Source organism: Schistosoma haematobium, chromosome 6 (assembly GCF_000699445.3).
Source record: "Schistosoma haematobium chromosome 6, whole genome shotgun sequence".
Classification (NCBI taxonomy): Eukaryota; Metazoa; Platyhelminthes; class Trematoda; order Strigeidida; family Schistosomatidae; genus Schistosoma; species Schistosoma haematobium.
Window position 1 is genome coordinate 35,851 of NC_067201.1, and position 19,576 is coordinate 55,426.

Consider the following 19,576-nt stretch of genomic DNA (forward strand, 5'->3'; position numbering starts at 1 on the left):
GATATTCAAAAAGTGACACAATCCACCGTCGGAATGAAAACCCATTTCCAGCGCTTCCCGATTTCTTCCTCCGTTGGGATCTTGTTTGTTCTCTCCCACAGTAGGTTGTTGCTAATAGTGTCTGGCCAACGGACCTGAAGTGTTTTGCGTAGAAAACTGTTAATAACGCATCTATTATTTGTGATGTTCCAACGAGCATCAATCGCCTCTTCGTCCTTCAAGCCTGCAGATATCAAGTATTTCGACAACTGCACGAACTTTCATATCGAGGAATCAGAGCCACCACTAAATTGATTACTGAAGGTTTCGTGTGGCCGAAAATTAACTCAGATATAAAACGATGGACCCGAAGCTGTATACAATGTCAACGCAGCAAAATCCAGAAACATACAATCAGTCCCGTTGGGAAGTTCTTTCTGCCAGAAAAACGCTTCCAACACATTCATCCAGACATAGTCGGTCCACTGCCACCACCAAATTCATTCACGCATATCCTCACTGCAGTGGACCGGTTCACAAGATGGGCCATAGCATTTCCTATTACCTATACCTCTGCAGAGACAGTAACCGCCGCATCCCTTGAGCGTTGGATATCAAAATACGGAGTACCATCCATCGTCACTACAGACCGTGATCCCCAGTTACAGTCTATCCTATTTCAGGAATTCACAAAACTTCTGGGTGTGAACCACATCAAAACAACAGCCTATCATCCAGCAGCTAATGGTCTGTTCGAAAGGTTTCACCGCCAATTAAAAAGCTCGCTGATGGCACACGATGATACATCAAAGTGGAGAGACGCATTACCACTCGTACTCCTAGGAATCCGTTCAACCATAAAGGAAGATATAGGTTGCACAGTCGCTGAACTAGTTTACGGCACAACTCTTACGTTATCAGGCCAATGAGTGGACCCAGACACATCAGTACCAACTGATCCAAGTCGTTTTGCTAACCAACTACCACAATCATTGCAAAGAATCAAAGCAATACCGCCGCGAGAACATAATAATCAAATACAACTCGACAAAAACCTAGAAACATGCAAATTTGTCTTCGTTCGAGTTGACGCTGTTAAAAAGCCACTGAAACAACCTTACGACGGACCATATCAAGTTATTAAAAGAACAAACAAACACTTCATAATGAACAAGTGCGGAAAGAAGGAGGCCATCGCTATTGATAGGAAAAAACCTGCTTTCTACGTAGCTCAACTAGACAAAGAAGATAACACGGCACTTAATCAACCCCTCCCATCAATCACTACTTGAGCAGAGGGGGATGAAAAACCGAGTACCAAACGTGCTTGTTTAGCACGTTCAGGCAGGACTGTAAAGAAACCCAAACGCTATGTACATTTTGCCGAATACAAAAAATCAGAACAAACAATTATCGATGCACTACACTGTTAAATTTGTAGTGACTCACTTTTATCACGAGAACACGATTGGTTTATTGAAAACAATTATTATTATTATAACCAATTGTACCTGTGCTTGTTTAATGTGCTCTTTGTTTAACTGTGCTAAAAGCATCCATTATTATTATTCTTACACTTTGATTGTGGCCTCGCGCGAATTCGGTTACGCTCAGTAACCAAGCTTGTATCCTGGCACGATCTCGGTATCCTTTCGATACCACGAGATCACCAGCAAATAGATCTCGATTTGATCCATTAACTGTTTTCTGATATTTGGCTTCCGGGGGATTTTATGGATTCATTTGGTACGTGTTTCTCTGTAGCGGTGTTCATAGTCAAACGCAACTCGAGGCCACGCTACAAATTCACCCGATTTCTCAATAAAATCTACTAGATTTTTTGAAAACGTGTATATAATTAATCATATTTTTCCACAATTACTCGTTTTGTCAGTTTTTTTTAAAAGAGAAAATTTTTGTGGGTTTATTAACAGTTTTGCACATTATTATTATTATTACTATTATTAGGAAACCAGAACTTTGAATAACCGTATTTTCATTCCTTTTGTGGTTGTTATTGCTATGCTACATCAATGCTACTTTTACACAATAACACATCGTATATTACTAATGTGCATGTCATACACATCTCCATATTTTTTGTTGGTTATTACTGTAAATAATATTTTTGCATACATGTATATACCATATCCTTACAAATTTTTTTGTTGCTATTATAACCAGTCTTACCCCCGGACACTCCGGTGGGAGCTATGTGGAGATATGCCTGATGAGCTTATTTTGTAAATAGTTTTTGATGTTATTTGCATTTATTTTGTCAATTTTTCACTCCATGTACATTTATCATTAAATGATTGTACGTGTTGTTTAAGTGTATGACCGTGAACACACTTTCCTTCCGTTGTGTAAATTCATAGCATGACACACTGTTGACTGCTAACAAATACATTGTTGCACACATACTTCTCGTTCTACATTATCTAGTGATTGCGTTAACTGAACTCTAACTTGAATACCGTCTACATTTATAGACTGCAATCGGAATATACCATAATCTACGTTGGATTATACCACTGGGGAATTAATCAAACTTACTGGAACCATCAATCATCTATAATTTTGGACTTTTGGAACCAGACTCAATCAGAACAAGCACCAACCTTGCTGAATTTAGTAACGTCCCTCATTTTTTTGTGTTTATAACATTTAACTTAAATATATTGACAATATTACTTGTACTTAATAACTCTATTATCAGTTTTCGGTTCATATATTGTCTGGTCCAACACAGTATAAGTGTTTATAGTATTCTGTAGACTCTTTAAAAAGCTTTTCTTTGTACAAGTATCTGCACTTGCGGAGAGTCAAGGCACAAATATTCCGAGCATCCCGATGTTGAGATTTCGTCTCGCCAGTATCAAGTAACCTAAATTTCTCCCACGTTCTTCTCCTTTTACTGAGAAGGTTGAAGACATGTAGAACTATGATCTATATTCATCATTGGTACATTTGTCTTTGCTTCTATAATAATAAACCTAACCTCAAAATTGCAGATGTCATGATGTAAAAATCTAATCTACAAATCTTGAAAAGAGAACTCGAAAATTGGGCAGGCAGTGTTCAGAAGAAAAGATATTCAGGGATAGACCATAGGTTAAAATAGATTAAGGTGTTAAATGGGAAAACAAGATGAAAAATTAGATCCAGATAAATATCCAGTCTTCGACTACGTCGACTAAGGGCCATATTTACCAGTGGTTGATGCTTTAACAAACCTATTTCACTAAAGCAGGTAAGTACTTTTAAAGGTTGTTAATGAACCACTATAGCTATTCATAAACATAAATTATCAGTTATTAGCATCGAGTACTAATCAATTCACAACACGATAATACACGTGGGCATAAATCAACAGAATAATAAAAAAATGATTCAACATAAGTACAAATCAATCGATAAAGTGGACAGGAGACTTAATGTCAGGTTGAGCATCTTTAATCGATCTTATCAATTCGTTATTGGTACATTTGCCTTTGCTACAATGATAATAAACCTAACCCTTAAATTGTAGATACGCTATGATGTGAAAACCTAATCTATAAGATCTTACGTGAACGTCACACAATTGTCTACACTGAATCTTCCTATTGCAAAAATCAGAGATATAACATCCAACACATTTGGACTGAGTAGAGTGTAATATATTCAACACAGAACGCGACAGGTTTTAGACAGAGTGACTACGCCTTCACGGCCAAGTCATGCCGTTCGAAATCATTGTTCCTGTGTTTGCCCTTACTGACCTCCTCCAAGTGTTACATGTTGAATGTCAAGCTTCTCAGCAGTTATATGTTCAGCTTCAAGGATCGTGTGGTTAGGAATTAACGCAATTACAAACCTCTCTACTGAACCACAGTGAAGAGTTTCTCGGACACTTTAGTGTAGTTCAAGGGATGTGCGGTGCAGTGACTTTATGCACGAATTTCCGAACACATACCAAGCCGTTTCAATGGGGGACTCCGGTTCCATTGTGTAATCTACTGAAGATGCCGAGTGCATAATAATTTTTTATATTTGTTCTCCAGATGGTTGGTCTAGCTTGGTATGACATATCTTCGTTATTGACATCCAAATGGAAATCAAAGGCTGGATCTGCATAATCATTTCTGTCCAGGGATGACATATAGTGGAGTTTGTGAAGTCATTCTCATAATGGGTTTGTATGAGATCTAGTAAGGATTGAGGATGCCACAGGCATTTGGGGTTTGACAACTCTTTGACCAGTAACACCTCCTACTATGAATCGTACCCACAAAATGAAATCAAAAAACAGAAGCGAGGAGGTTCGAAGATATATTTGATAGGCTCTCAATATATCGAGGATCGACTGATCTAGACTGGCTAGCGATTACACGAGAAGTTGACCACAACATTCCTACTCGTCATCTGGTGCGGATACATGACCGGGCGCCTTCATCAGCTAGGCGATTCCATTAAAACTGATGTGGTCAGCATCCAATGTCGAAGGTTTACAGAGCTATTTATTTTGGGGATTTATTTACCGCTATAGAGTGATTCAGAGTCCGGGCCGCACCTAGTCGCTTCTTCCACATGTTGCACTAGGGCATATATGATAACCTCAGCAACTAGTTTTTGTTCGAAAGAATTTTGTGACAATTCAGTCCTCAGATTTTTCAAGCCCACTGTATGTCCATTAAAGCCTCCTAAAATTTAACGTCGACCACTTGATCACCAAGTGTTGAGACTGTCCAGCAAGGCCTCATTTACCTCACAGATTGGACTGCAACAGACCAAATCAATCAGCAGTTCTTGCCCTTTCCATTTCAAGCGGCAACTAACTAATTCGAGCATCACACTTTCATGGGATATGTTATCAATAGCGGTAATATGGGATATTATTTCTGATGAATAGCTACTGTTCCTCCCTTATACTTCTAGGTTCTGTTGGCTATTCCTAATGCGAAACTATCAAGTTTCCGTGACTGCGATTGCATCTGGATTGGTAGAGTTTATCTGTGCATTTAGCTCCGATCTCTTGTTGAGCGAGCTCCAGGCATTTATGCAACAGAACGGAAGACCGACTTAATTGCTTCACGATGCACCCAAAGTGGCTTCGTCATCATTCTTTGTCGAAACCTCAACACATCCGAAAATTTTTAATTCCAAGGTCCTTCTTGTCAGCTTCTGACCCTAGTTTCAGCTCTTTTTCAGCTTATCGTCTTTTATGCGGTCTGCGATCGGCGAGTCTTTACGGACAAAAACCATTGACCTCTCCAGTTTACGTCCATTCTGTAGTATTAAGGCCCCTTACGTTGGGAGATCTCAATACTACTTTTAGCAGCCATGGACTTGATTCTGTATTAAGGCTATTTGGCTGCCTTGTATATAAAAACTTAGCAAAGTGACTTTAGATATATCCTGAGGCATTAGCTGGTTTAGTAGCTTTTTTATAAACTCAGTGTCATTCTGGAAACGAGTTCTAGGTTCTGAGCTTTCACTCTCCTTGGCTCAATGAAAGACAACTGACCTGTCACTATGGTCAGTCTTCAATTTCTCTGCTACTGTTTGGGGGAATGTCTTTTCTTTAGCAACATTACATCATTTCTTATTCTTGATCTGTACCCATCCATCAACTTTCATTGGAGTAGGGATCACAGTCGCTTTACACACATTGAGGGGCTCTGGATGACTATCGATAACTTGAGTATTTGTGTTTTTGCTTTCCTGCTAGAAAAAGACCTGGGCTTGCGACTAGGCTTTCTAGGCGTTTCTTTCTCACTGCCATTCGGAGGACGTGGGACAGAAGAAACTTGATTTCCCGAGCTTTTATTTCTCCTGCATACCTTCTCTTCAAATACCTATCTCCAATATTAAAAACTCTCCATACACAACATATTATTAAAAACTCACCGCTGTTTAAATCGAATTAACAAACCAGAAACTTGACAACGAAATCACGATAAGTCATGGCGTCAACTCACAATATGCTAGCATCCCGACTATCAAATTTTAGTACTTTTTGGTTAGCTAGAATGGAACACAACTGTATCAGGATGATTATTGAGTACCAGTGAGTCCGTCGAGACCTTAAACTTTTGTTTAGAAATCAATTAACTTGCGTTTAGAGGAAACTCATGTAGACAGACCATTGAAGCTGCGATGGATTTCCCTGCGTAACCTGTAGGGGCTGATACTATTTCAAGCCCACGTAGGTTGTCCGAGCCTCTGGATAGATCAGTTTATCTATTCTTCTCAAACCACATTTTACCCTGTCGCTTATTAACCTTGACTGTTTCTATGTAAGCGTATGTGAGTGCATTTCTTATCTTACTCATCACATGTCTGTAACTTATTTTTGTTCGACTATAAATATAGATTCACACTTGACTCACTCGCCTTCTCTATTGCGCGTCATCTAGTTTTGCTTCGCTTTCCAATCACGATTGTACGAAATACACATATTCGAAAATCCACGGCGCGCAATCCTAATTAGTGTTGGAGGTGGTCGGAAGCAAGTGGCGACCGAATCAAAACGTGGAATCAGTCCTTGAAATCACTAACTTCTAGTCTGAGCTATGTTGTTAGACTCAGACTACTTGGTTGCAGTCCGCGTGACTATTGTGACCAATGGTTGGATGTGTGACATGGATCAGAACGGATCACAATGATACAGGTGTATGCACTCTTTGTCTTCCCTTGAACCATGAGATTAAAATTACTTTATACTTTTCTTTCTACGAACTAATTCTTCCTTCCTGTATAATATCTTTATACACAACCTTTCTTTTATATGTTCCTAGCATTGAAGTAACTACTTCTATGAATTTGGTGTCGTAACATTTGTTATTGAAAATTCTGACAGCTGTTCTGAATTCCAGATGTTTTTTAACTGTAGGAACGTTTCCATTCCTCCACCAATCCGTTCTTTCACATCTGCAGATTCCCAATGCCTATAGATGATATCGCCTAGGTACGTGATTTCCTACATCTTCCGGAACTCCACCAAGTGTGGTTTGGTTGGTGCTCACTGTTGTATTTTAGAATCCTGGTTATTTCATTCTGTATGTTGAGGCCTACCCTACCCCCTCAGACTAATACTATCAACGTGTGTGAAAAGAAAATCACTTCAACACACTTTGTTTTTGGAGTTCGTACACTTATCAAATCAAACAATCTACACCTGTCTGTTGCCTGTATCAATTCATTTACTTGGCAGCAAAAATTTATTCGCGCAAAACCTTGACGAGTTACCAATCTAAGCTGAGATTTTTATAGATCCCGGTTTACTATTACTTCGATAAAGTTAATAAGTTAGTAAGTAGCGGAACGTTAGTAAGAACAATTTTGTTTCTTTTCCCTCACCGAAAAATATGGATTTTTAATGATGACGGAAAATTTGAATTTAACAAAATATTTGTATATATTGCACATTTAGTATGTTAAGATTCAGAAAATACAAAGGTTAAGTTGATTGACAGGTACGTACAATAACTGGCATTGGTAAATTATTATATCTGACTGGACTGCCTTTTCCATTTGTAAACTGTGATGTCCAACTAATATACGCCTGTCGAATTACATTTTTAATAGTTTCACTATTATCTATTACACGCCACCGGTCTTTTAAATTTACTTGACTACGATTACTATGTCGGAAGGATTGATGCCAGATTTGAGACCAACTTTTCGAACCAGGAGCATACATTACTCCATGCCATAATGCTATAGATTCTTCAATTGTCCAAGGTGTTTTGTGTGATTTCCACTCCTCTTTCGGAAGACGGATTATATACTTCCTAACTTTCTTTTTTTCTGGAAAAAGATACGAACAAATTGAGTAATCCATTCAACCAAAATAAATTATGGTCAGTTAAAATCAGGTTGAATGCTAAGTCATATTGGCATATTAAAAACGAATATTAATGCTATAGATGTAATTACGTTGATGAGACCATCAATTTTAACTGATATGTTTTAAAAATCCGTAAACACAGATCATTTGTGTGCACTTTTGCTCAGTAATTTGGAAGAGTTTAATTTATATGAGTTGAGGAAATCAACTTCATGCCTTTCGAGTATTACTCTGTCGAAATTAGCTACTTTATTTGTAAGTGCTCTATAAATAGACATTATTACTTAATATAACAGTTGTATAACTATCTGGATTTACAGATGATAATCTTCGAACGTCTGAGTAGTTAAATGTATTACTCCTTAGTGATAAAACAAAGTTTTTATAGATACTTTAAAAAGAAAACATATACCTTCAGGGACAGGTGTACACGTTGATGTTGAGGGTGATGGCCCACAAAATTGTTCAAAGCAACATTTGTCAACTAATTTTCTTCCTTTTCGTTCACAATCCATATCAGCGTTTTCATTACCACTAATTATGGGCGTATGTTTCAATCCCTTACTATCGGCTAAAATTACTAGAATAGTGAAAACCAAAACAGTAGTATTGAACGGATGATACGGTAAGTTAATTACACATTTGCTTATTGAAAGGAATTTCGACACCCGAAAAGATGCTAGTGCAATACAGACGTTTATTTCTCTTACTTGTTATGATATCAAAATAAAGATATGCTCTTATGAAAATCAATTATTCTGCATAATTTGAAGCTGCATCTATCAATGTTTTCACCTAGCTCTCGATTTCTAAACGACGAAGTTAACATGTTTAGCGCGTAAAACATACAGGATACGCTGTTTACGAACAGGTTTAACCCCTTCAGTATCTCATATTACGCGATCTTCTCAAATGCTGAGGAATGATAAGTTCGTAGCTTAAAAAACGCTCGAGAATTCTATTTTACCGTTAGACATTGTTATTAATTATATCATGACAGTGTAGTTTTTTGGCGTTGGTGGTATTTACTTAAACGAATGATGTTTGCTTCAAAAACCTTGGATGTAGTTCTTTTAAACAATTGGTGCAGTGAACCAAAGGTGATGGATATTTTTCTCATCTCGATATCGACTGCACAAAGTTTTATTAACAACGAACCAATTATTGTTACAATGAGCCGGTTGAAGTTAGAGCCCTCAGATTAAATAAATGTTGGTAATGGTAAAGATTACTAAGCTTTTATTGTACAGAACTCCCTAATTGGGGTCAACGTTATTTCTACATGTATGCAACAAGCAGAGAACACATTCACAATACTTTTAAATCAGTCACGTGTAACACAGAACCCGGCAGATTTTCACATCGGTTCAAGTTACCATACCATATTAGCACAGCAAGATGAAATTATCAAGATAAATTCCAGAGTAGCAGAAATATTAACAGTATCAGTAGTTATTAGTATTTAAATTCAATTGTCAAGAAGCCCTAAGGCTATACTTTTTGTATTCTATAACTTGTTAGTTAGCTATGTCTGCGACGGCACCTCAGACAATTATTTATGCATACATCATGTTTCCAAGTCTATGATTTTCAAATAAACATTGATAAATATTGCACCGGGAAAGTGGGGAATTTCGAATCGCCTTTAGTTAAACATGAAATAATGGAATGATTTTCACCGAGAATCAGCAACGAACGGAGAATTATTGAGTGTTAGACAGCACTGGACACAGCTATTTAACTTACAACAGGTGATAAAGTAAGAAAAAATTCGTATAAGATTGTCACAAAATGACTTAAATATATATTCCAAACTCAAGTAGTCAAGGTTAGTGAGTAAAGATGAGTGAAGGAAATCTATATATCATATAAATATCTACTACCTAAATTTGTAATTCTTTCACTAAATATAAAACATTCGTCAACTATCAGTGATAAATACACTATTATATGTTTTAGGTAGTTACGATTGGTAGCAATGAGTCAGGAGAGTCGTGGTGTGCAAAGAATCTAAAAAAGGTTAGTAATCTATTTTACTGGAAATTGATTTAAAAAAATACTTTTTTACGGTAATGGATTAATCGTCTAAAAAAAGTATTACTATGATTATAGACATATATATCGCAAGAACATTTTATTATCCGATAGGTCGGTTAACGAATGTGTACATGGTCTCCGGGGCACTTAACAATAAAATGTACCAATTTTGTTATAACAAAAAGTTTTAAACACATATGGAGATTTCCCGGTATATATACCTGGTGTTTGGAGTTGTTCAAGTGGTATTTCGTCACTGAATCGCCTCAAAGTATCCAAAGTAATAAAAACTGATGACAATTTAAGTAAATGTTGTTGAATGTTGGCAAGACTGGGTAAGTTTTTATTATCTGCTTTATTTAGATCCTATAAGTAATTAAAAACGATTTTAAACAAGTAGTTATATTTTTCTTTAGAAAAAGTATAACTATGGGGAAAATGATATGAAAACAGTTCCAGCATAGTTGCTGAAGTATAGTTACTATCCCAGTGTTTTAGCTGACCGTGCTCAATTATGAATACTAGTGAGTAAATATGTCCTCAATACCTTTAGAAGATGAAGTAACTGCTTAGCTAAATTAGAAACAATCCGAAATAGAGGCGTATAGATGGTATGAAAATGCACAGTTCCTACTAAATATAAAAACTGACGAGCTAGAATAAGTTTGTCAAACATATATTAATAGTCGGACAATAACGCAAATTAACACCAAATTATAGGTGATATATGTGTATCAACTAACAGCTCAAAACCAGTAATTTCTGATGTTTACTTTGATAATCTTCTTTTATTTTTAAAATAATTAACAAGCTGACTCTGCAAAGTTTAACTTCGAAGGATAGAAATTCTAGGAATCTCTCTGTTTATTACTAGTATTCTACTGAATGAAAGCCAAGTACTTTAGCCGTTAATCTATCGCTCCACTCTAAATCCCATAACCACAAATAAATGGCAAAGATATTTGGAAGTTAGTTTGATAAAATACAAAAACCAAAGAACCCAACAAGTAAATAGATGGATGCAACCATGAAATAGGTTAGGAGTGTATACTGATGAAAGAAAACAACTAATAAACAGGTATGCTGTAAGTCATTTTCAAGTTTAGCACAGAATAGACTTCCTATGTTCATACTAGTCATTACTAAGTAAAGAGGATTATGAAATTCTCACTAAAAAAATAGATATTCTTTGTAAACCTAACCTGGTAATCTGTTTGCACCCGTTGAATGATCTGTATAATACCGCTCTTATCATACGCCAGTCTGTAAATGTTACTGAACAAGTTTGAATCCATATGAATATTCAATGAGATTAATGAGTCCTCAATATTAACAGTGTCTTTCATTACTTCACGTTTAGTTAATGTTTTTAATGCTGAAATGCTTAAGCTTTCATTATCCTCTATAAGAAAAAAAGGTAATTTACGTGGTGCATGGGATTTTCGAATACGGTTCAAAAACTTCCTCTAAATCCTCTTCAGAAGACTAGATGTAAATTTATACAATAAAAAGTATAACTTGCCAAAGATGTATTTGCTAATTTGATACAATGTAACATTCTGCTACAGTAACTCCTTAATTTACAACAATAATCAATCCAGCCAAACGCACGCCTAGATGGAGTTTTCTGTAATATAAAAAAAGATGTAATAAACACTGATGTATGTTTGAGCACTACAACTTGTTAACAATCGTTAGCTTAGCAACAAATATTTATAGAACCGGGTCCTAGAAAGCAAACAGAATTTTAAATCTTAGTTCCACACTTACTCAGCGTCTTTAACACCAATAAAATGTGTCTCACTGCAGCGTTAAGATCTATGATCAACCATCCTATTTGCTGGATGACAATTCTGAGACTGAATCCATATAGGAACGTTTTTATTTACATGATTTTTCAGCAAAGACTACATTTTAATATTGATATCCTTCAACTAATTATGACCAGATAACAAATATGTACTGGAAAGTATCAAAGAGCTATAGGTGAAATTGTTTTCTCCTATTTATTGTAGACTTATAATTTTCGGATTCAAGCACTCGACCATCACAAGTTTAAGATTTTCTGTACACACTATCTGACCTGTACACAAAAATACGTTGCAAAAGTATCTGGTGAGTTGCTTCATGAATGTGGTAGTCATTCACCTGCAATTAAAGACAGATCTCTATTTTGTAGTGAATACTTCATAGTCACAATTGTGAAATTTTAAAGCTCTGTACCAGAGGGAGGAAATTTGACTTCGCTATAGAAAGTGCTTCGGAATGGGTAGATCCACGAAGATGACTGCCGACATGGATCACATGAAGGAACTGCAGAAAATTCATCTGGAGTCCCACTGAATGCTGACAGTCACGTTAAAATATCTAAATATTATCAAATATACAACTTAGGAGTTCGATGTATATCTATAGATCAAGTTATCAGAGAACCCACTTCGAGTTAGTTCCCAATATTATTCAATTTCTCATTAGCTCCAGAAGCTTAGTGAGCTTTGGAATCCATGACACAACAGCTAAAAGCTTATTATCTAAAGACATGCTCTATGGTCGAATAACCACTCCTATACTGAAGAATTCATATTTTCTTTAGTTTGCTACATAATAAAATTAATGTCTGCACACAAAACTGTGTTCTTAAAAATGAACGAAAAAACTCCACTTGTCACATTATGTTTGTGACGCCATTCTGACTAAACTTATGCAATACATGATTACTATTATTACTCATTCGAGAATATCTAGGCACAACAGATTTATTTATTTATTTATTTTAACACAAAGACATTGGTACAAGGAGGCACCAAATACATATGCGCCACACAAATCTCATTCGATATGTGTGAGGGCTGTGATACTGCCCGGGTGCCCAAACTCAAGTAGGTCGTTTTCTTAGGGGGCCACTCCCCGAGCCTTTGACCTAAAGGTCTGGTCAACAAGGCAGTGGAACGTCATGAGATGCAGTCCCTTTGTAGACGGTGACCAACAATAGGTTCATACGCCATTTGTTCCTTCAGGATACTGGAGCCCATGTGCACCGTTTATTTGGAATCCGGTTAAAGCACCGGACATTCGCTTTTCGTCCTCTCATTTTCGTAAACAACACCCCCGCCACGAGAAGGCAGTGAGTGGGACTTCCCTGGCAGAGGCTATTTACGCGTGGCCATGTGAGAGCATTTCGAGAGGGGGAGCGGACTCTTCCCAGTCTCGGCCGTACCAGCACATCAGAACTCAAAACTATTATTTACCCGGGTCGGAATTTCTAGTAACAGTAGGGAAAAGATATAGGTTATTTATCAAATGCATAGAATATACGTTTATTTTTCAAAGTTATTCTGCTTTGTATTGAGGTATTTTCTCTTGAAATACTGTCGTGGCGAAGTTTAAATGGTAGGAAATATACGGTAATAAATGTCCCGTGATCACTACCTGTTATTGACACCAAGAAACACTCAGCATCAGTGACAGTGGCAAACAAACTTGTTCAGTTAAGTGGTGAAGCCCTACCGATTTAGAATTAATTTACATTTTTATCGGGTTGGATGGTGTTTAACGGTATTCGACTTCTAAAAGGATGGGGGTGACTTAAATGTAGAGAATAAAGTAGCAAACCATTGACCTATATTACCTTAAATAGAGCTGACGCCTTAAAATTACATGGAATACTAAATGGAAACTCAATGAAAAAGTCAGTCAGTCAGTCAGCTACAACGTAGGACCAGGCACATGTATGCATCGGCCCAGGTTGCCATACCTCATTAGCACAGCAAGATGAACACCGGATTCATAGCAGTGGTTAGGTCAAAGGTGGTAATATATAGGAGAAAGATTGCAATAAGGATATAGTATAGGAAGAAAGAATTAGTTCGTAGAAAGAAAGATGTGAAGTGATCTTAATCTCTTAGTTTAAGAGAAGACAGAGAGTGTATACACCGACGCCATTGTGATCGATTCTGAGCCATGTCACCAAGGGTCTCCAACCATTGGTTACGAAAGTCACGCGGACCCCAACCAAGTAGTCTGCATCTACCAACATGGCTCAGACTAGAAGTTAGTGACTTCAGGCACTGATGCCACGTTTTGGTTTGGCCGCCCCTAACTTTCTTCCAACCATCCCCTACACCGGTTAGCATTGCACGTCGCGGTAATCGGTGTTCAGGCATACGTAATACGTGGCCCAACCATCTCAGTCGATGAAGATTCATAACCTCATCAACTGATTTACCATCATTCCCTAATACCCTGCGTCTAACCTCACTATTACTTACCCGGTGATCCCAGCAGATTCCAGCAATATTTCTAAGGCATCTGTGGTCAAATACTAGTAGCTTACGGGTGTCTTCTACTCTTAAGGGCCATGTTTCGCTGCCGTAAATTAAAACAGAACGAACAGCCGAGCAGTATACTCGTCCTTTTATTGATAGACGGATATCTCGCCTCCGCCAAAGGTGACGTAAGTTGGCAAAAGCCAAACGAGCTTTACGAATCCGTGCTGAGATTTCGTCAGACACCAACCCATTAGGGCTGATCAGACTTCCAAGATAAGTGAAGTTGTCAACTCGTTCGACTACTTCATTCCCTATCCTTAGTTCAGGTGTTGACGCAGACCAGTCCTGAAGTAACAACTTGCATTTAGAGGGAGAGAAGCGCATCCCAAACATTCTGGCATTGTTGCTTAGTGCTACCAGAAGACTCTGCATTTTGTCAGCGTCTTCACCAAACAGGATTATGTCATCTGCATATTCTAAGTCGATAAGTGGACCTCCTGGAAGGAGATCAATACCCGAGAATTCAGTCGACGAGAGTGTTATTTCCATCAATAGGTCTATGATGAAGTTAAACAAAAATGGAGAAAGTGGGCAGCCTTGACGGACACCACTTGAGGTTGCAAAAGTAGATGACAGTTCGCCATAAGCTCTGACTCGACTGATAGTAGTCGAGCAAAGAGCCTTCAAAAGGTTTATGTACTTCTGAGGTACGCCTTTCAATGACAGACACTGCCACAGAGTCTCGCGGTCTACAGAGTCAAATGCTGCTTTTAAGTCGAGAAAGACCACCATCGTCGGACGCCGATAGGTATGCCTATCGGCGTACTATTCATTTCATACTTGGGAAATTATGAATTATATATTCAGAAGCCTGCTTCCCTGTATATTTTCGTGGTTTTATAACCTAGATATTTGAAGTGGGAGCTCAGCAAAAGCTTAGAGATTTTAAGATACCTCAGACATGTTGAACGAGTTGTAATAAAAAAATACCAGTTAACGGCTTAAGATTAAACAACTGCCGATGAAAATCCAAATATCCTACATAAACAGAATATAAACCATATACTTCGAAAATCTTGTTATTGTTCATACTATATTAAGTACAAATATATACATATTTCTCCAGTTAAGGTTCAAAGGTAAATTATTATTAAACGACGCCCTCAAATGCCCTGGTACGACCGAGGGTGGGGAGAGTCAGCTCTCCTCGAAATGCTCTCACATGGCTATGTGTATACAGCCACTACAAGGAAAGTCCTACTCACTGCCTTCTTAGTGTGGGTGTTGTTTACGAAATTAAGAGGACCAAAAGCGAATGTCCGGTGCTTCAACTGGGTTGGTGAATATGGAGGATTCACATAGAGGAGTTGGAAAACCCCGACTCCAAACCAATGGTGCACATGGGCTCCAGTATCCTAAGGAAACAAACGGTATATGAACCAACTGTTGGCCACCGGCTACCATAGGACTGCATCTTCTTACGTTTCACCACTGCCTTGTGGATCAGACCTTTAGATAGAAGGCTTTGGGTGTGGCACCCTAAGAAGACCACCTGCTTCAGTCTGGGCACCCGAGTGATATCACAGCCTACACACAAATCAAGCGACTTGTGTGACGCATATGTACTCGGTGCCCCTTTGTACCAATATTTATGTTCAAATAAATAAATAAAAACATTAAATCAGTTGTGGAGAATTATTTTTCAAAATATGAATAAACTTTTTTCGGGAAGGAGAAAATATGGAACTCAGTAATTTATTGTATTGTTAGGTAATGCAGTCAAATATATTGTTAATGTAGATCGTATAAATACATTTAGTTAACAAATTTATATTAACTGACTAGTTCAACATATTTAACTTAGCTCATTAATCGGGTCACTAGGTTACACACTATTCAGTGTAGTTTTGATAGTTTTTAAAACGGTTATGGATCTGTGGTTGATGAATATGTAAATCTTCATCTGTAGTCTTACCTTCTTCCTTACACCGGGTGGTTTCAGCTCTTCTCCAGTTATACAGCGTCAAGTAGACAATGGTTTGTGGTCATAATAGGTTGCAGTAATAATATTTTGTCAAATTATTAGACTTTGATAACGCTTCACAGTTCGAGCCGTCGGGTTTTTTTAAAGTGATAATGCATAGCTGAAATAGTTATGGCAAACTTACCTGTTACAAATAACTACCAATCCTTACGCAGTTAGATACCATACGGGAGCGAATAAAAGTTGCGCATTTAGAAGAAAAATCAATTACAAGTCATTCATTAAATACTGTCAGGTGCTACCTCATTTCTGCTTATATGAAAAACACAGCAATCTGTTGCCAAGGCAGCTAGGAATCGGGTTGTGAGGACGTTGAACGGATAACTAGTAATTGTAGAGGGATACATGAAGTACTTCGCGTTATCAACACAGGAGAAGTGTTGTGAAAATATTTACGTTAAGGCTAATGAATTTAATATGTGAAGCATCAGTCCAAAAAACGCATGCACCTACGACTCTCGAAATTAAACGAAGACTAATGTGGCTTGGTTTTTAGGCGAGGAAACAAGTTTTGTGTTAGTGATACTATACAGCGTAACAGTTGCAGTAATCCGAAGCAATGGATAGATATGTATTATATTCACCTATTTTACATAAAAGCTTTGCATTCTCAATGCACAAGGTTAAAACAAACATGAGAAGTATATGAAGTTAGTTACGGAAATATCAAATTAACGACACGAACGATAACCTGAACAACCAATCACGTATAATGCATTTTGCGGCACATCATTTCGAGACATGATACCTAGTAATGTCATTAGATCATTGTGTTTTTATTTTTCGAGTCACTGTCCTGTAAATAAAAAACAGAAATCTATACCCAATTTCAACTGAAATTCCTCCCAAAAGTCAATCTTCGGCTTAATAGTTCAAAACACTACGTAATATTGAGATGAGAATTACCATGCCATTGACTTTTAACAACTATTAAGCAATAGTTATTAGTCCAAACTGGGGTGAATCCATCGAGGAGTGAAAATTAAGGTATGTCCGAATACAATGAATAGTATAAAGTGAGGATTTCAGTTTGAACAACACAGGTAGTGATGTTGGTGCACTAGGAATGTGACGTTTTAACAGGATAATGATAGTTCCACTTAGATTATAATGTCGTCAGTAACTATCCTTAAAATTAGGCCGATGAAACTATACTATGCCGATGACCTTAAGTGAATTCAAGGGTGACCTTGGGGTTAAGCTATAAGAGTGCTACTTACACACAAGAGCCCTAAACTATAGAAAAATGGTTAAATTACAAAGGATTAGGATACCCAAAGATATCAGTGAACTCATTAGTGCTAAATAGCAATATGTTGTAGGTCATAGTTATGTGGTCAGAAAAAGTACTAACCCTTAGCTTTAAGTCTTTTAAGAGCTAAATCAACACTAAAACTTCCTGGCTAACTCCCAACCGAACACGGTAAGACTGTACTTTAGCAAAGACCACAAAATGCAAGGGGTGACCTTGAGGCCAGTCAATCGGAAGGCAGATTATTTGTAAACGCTCAAAATGTAGTGAAGCGATAAAAATGAGGAGAATAAGATGTTTTAAAATCAATAATGGACTTACTGGTGCTAAATGACGATCATACAGACTAGATATCACAGTCCTGTGATTAGGACACCATAATTTTTAGCTTTACACCTAACAAAACCCAACTTCTAACCCTAAAGCTACTAAACCTAACGCCTAATCCTAGTAATCTTCATCTTAACACTGATAGCCCAAACATACTGACCTTAACAATTTATTCCACGAGGAAACCACCACCCAGTCTTTTCGAAATAGGAAATATAATGAAAACCAAGAGTTTAGTTGCAAGAATTCCAAATTTGCGCACTGGTTAGCTTAATCCTGATTAATCACCTAAGTATAGTCTTACCGGTAACATCAGTTCCGGTGTTTTTAGATGTAGAGCCGAGAATCAGGGTTTGTTTTTATTATAAGCTAGGATATTTAACCTGAAAAATCGATATTCGACACTATTAAGTCCACCTACCTCCCTACGATTCATTCGTTTTGACATATTTCGGAGTTCTCATATGAAAACAGCATTGATTGATTATTTTTGATCGACCAGAATAAAGGCTACTGACAAACACGCGGTAGGTCATTAGTACGATGTAATCTTGATATAAACTGTTAAACTCTTAACTCCAACACATCTAGTCTTAACAACCTAAAACCTAATATACTGACTATAAAAGTTCCTTCCACAAGCAAATCATCGCCTAATCCTATCGAAATATGATGAAAACCGCGAGTTTCAGCAAAAAGCTTTGCATGACAATCTCTACAATTTGTGCGTTGACCCAATTCACCCCGAATGGTCAAGCAAGGCTACCGATGTAATATAGTTCTACCCCTAATATACTTTTAGACCAAGAATATTGGCAACTAGATAATTTGGAAAGTAATATAGAGACGTACCATCAAAAACTTCAGGTGGTTTGAAAAATCCATCAGGGGTTTAGGTACATTGGAATATCCCAATTTCAATTCATTTGTAATGTTGTTAGTAAAGGCAAGCGTCTCCATTACTATGTCATTGACTATTCCAGCCATGCGGATCCCTCCAGTGTTGTTACTGAGGGAAGCAGGAAGTAAAGATGCAAATTGACATGTCCACTCAACAAATGTATCCAAAAAGATGACTTTCAAACCATGAATATCCGCAAACGTTAACGAAAACTCTTGACCAACATCAAGAACCAGTAGAGAATCTTAAAAATAAGTATAGTAAGTCAATAGAACCTGTAAGAAGTTTAAGATAAGAGATATTATTTGTTTCCGATAGCGACCTGTGGATTGATTTGACGAAGTTATATGAAGGGGTAATCATAACCACATCGTCCATCGATGAAGGTTACTGAGCACTTGAAGGTCAAACTGTCGAAAACGACTGAAGCGCCACCTCGAAAATTCGGATGGCTTTGCAGAAGCGGTCAAACTAAGACGATTTAAATTTGAGTTCAGCCACATTATGTCTGATAGCCCCCATCCTTCAGGTAACAAAAGTCATAGCACCGTACTGATACATGTTATAGGACAAATTTTCAGCGATATTATGTTATAGCGACAATTTACCAGTTGAGATAGATATGAGACCTGCCTGAGAAAAGCACATGAAATATTAGGACTTCTGCGGCTGATAATTCTTTGTGGAGTATACTCATACTAAGCATGTGATAGCAGTATGGATGGTACCATGAAGTTTGCACGAATCTAACGTCTGAGGCTCTCAAATAGATTTTTCAGATTCAGATTTGTGTAGTAAGGAGAGAAGACCTACGGCCTATGTTATTCCTTTTCTAGTATGCTTCTGTGAGTGTCCAGTCTAGTAAAAATGGTCAAATGTGGTTGTTTCAGTAGACTTTATCGAAACCGGACAGCTTGCTATCCAAAGCCAT

General features: G+C 37.4%; 1 protein-coding gene across 2 annotated transcripts; it reads right to left on the reverse strand.

The window, feature by feature from the left end:
• Positions 1 to 7,317: 7,317 nt before the first annotated feature.
• On the reverse strand, positions 7,318 to 19,075 carry MS3_00008245 (uncharacterized protein). 2 transcript variants are annotated; one of them, XM_051216598.1, is made up of 6 exons: positions 18,921 to 19,075; positions 18,597 to 18,889; positions 16,094 to 16,486; positions 11,373 to 11,477; positions 8,226 to 11,335; positions 7,318 to 7,773 (listed from the first exon to the last, which is right to left on the reverse strand). In XM_051216598.1, exons 5-6 carry the CDS (start codon positions 8,326 to 8,328, stop codon positions 7,424 to 7,426), a joined length of 453 nt encoding a protein of 150 aa, XP_051065189.1. In that variant the 5' UTR covers positions 8,329 to 11,335; positions 11,373 to 11,477; positions 16,094 to 16,486; positions 18,597 to 18,889; positions 18,921 to 19,075; the 3' UTR covers positions 7,318 to 7,423. The 2 variants fall into 2 exon arrangements, with proteins under 2 accessions (XP_051065189.1, XP_051065190.1); XM_051216599.1 differs by lacking the exon at positions 16,094 to 16,486 and having other exon boundaries at positions 7,363 to 7,773; positions 8,226 to 8,393; positions 10,072 to 10,216; ... (1 more) ...; positions 11,277 to 11,477; positions 18,597 to 19,075.
• Between the last annotated feature and the right edge of the window lie 501 nt (positions 19,076 to 19,576).

What these genes read in the sequence shown, in the direction of transcription:
- MS3_00008245 (XM_051216599.1), bottom strand. Translation starts at nt 11,196, where the DNA reads ATGAAAGACACTGTTAATATTGAGGACTCATTAATCTCATTGAATATT. An exon ending in GGGTGCAAACAGATTACCAG is followed by an intron (nt 10,217 to 11,052) that starts GTTAGGTTTACA and finishes AATTACTTATAG; the next exon opens with GATCTAAATAAAGCAGATAA. An exon ending in TGAACAACTCCAAACACCAG is followed by an intron (nt 8,394 to 10,071) that starts GTATATATACCG and finishes TCACTATTCTAG; the next exon opens with TAATTTTAGCCGATAGTAAG.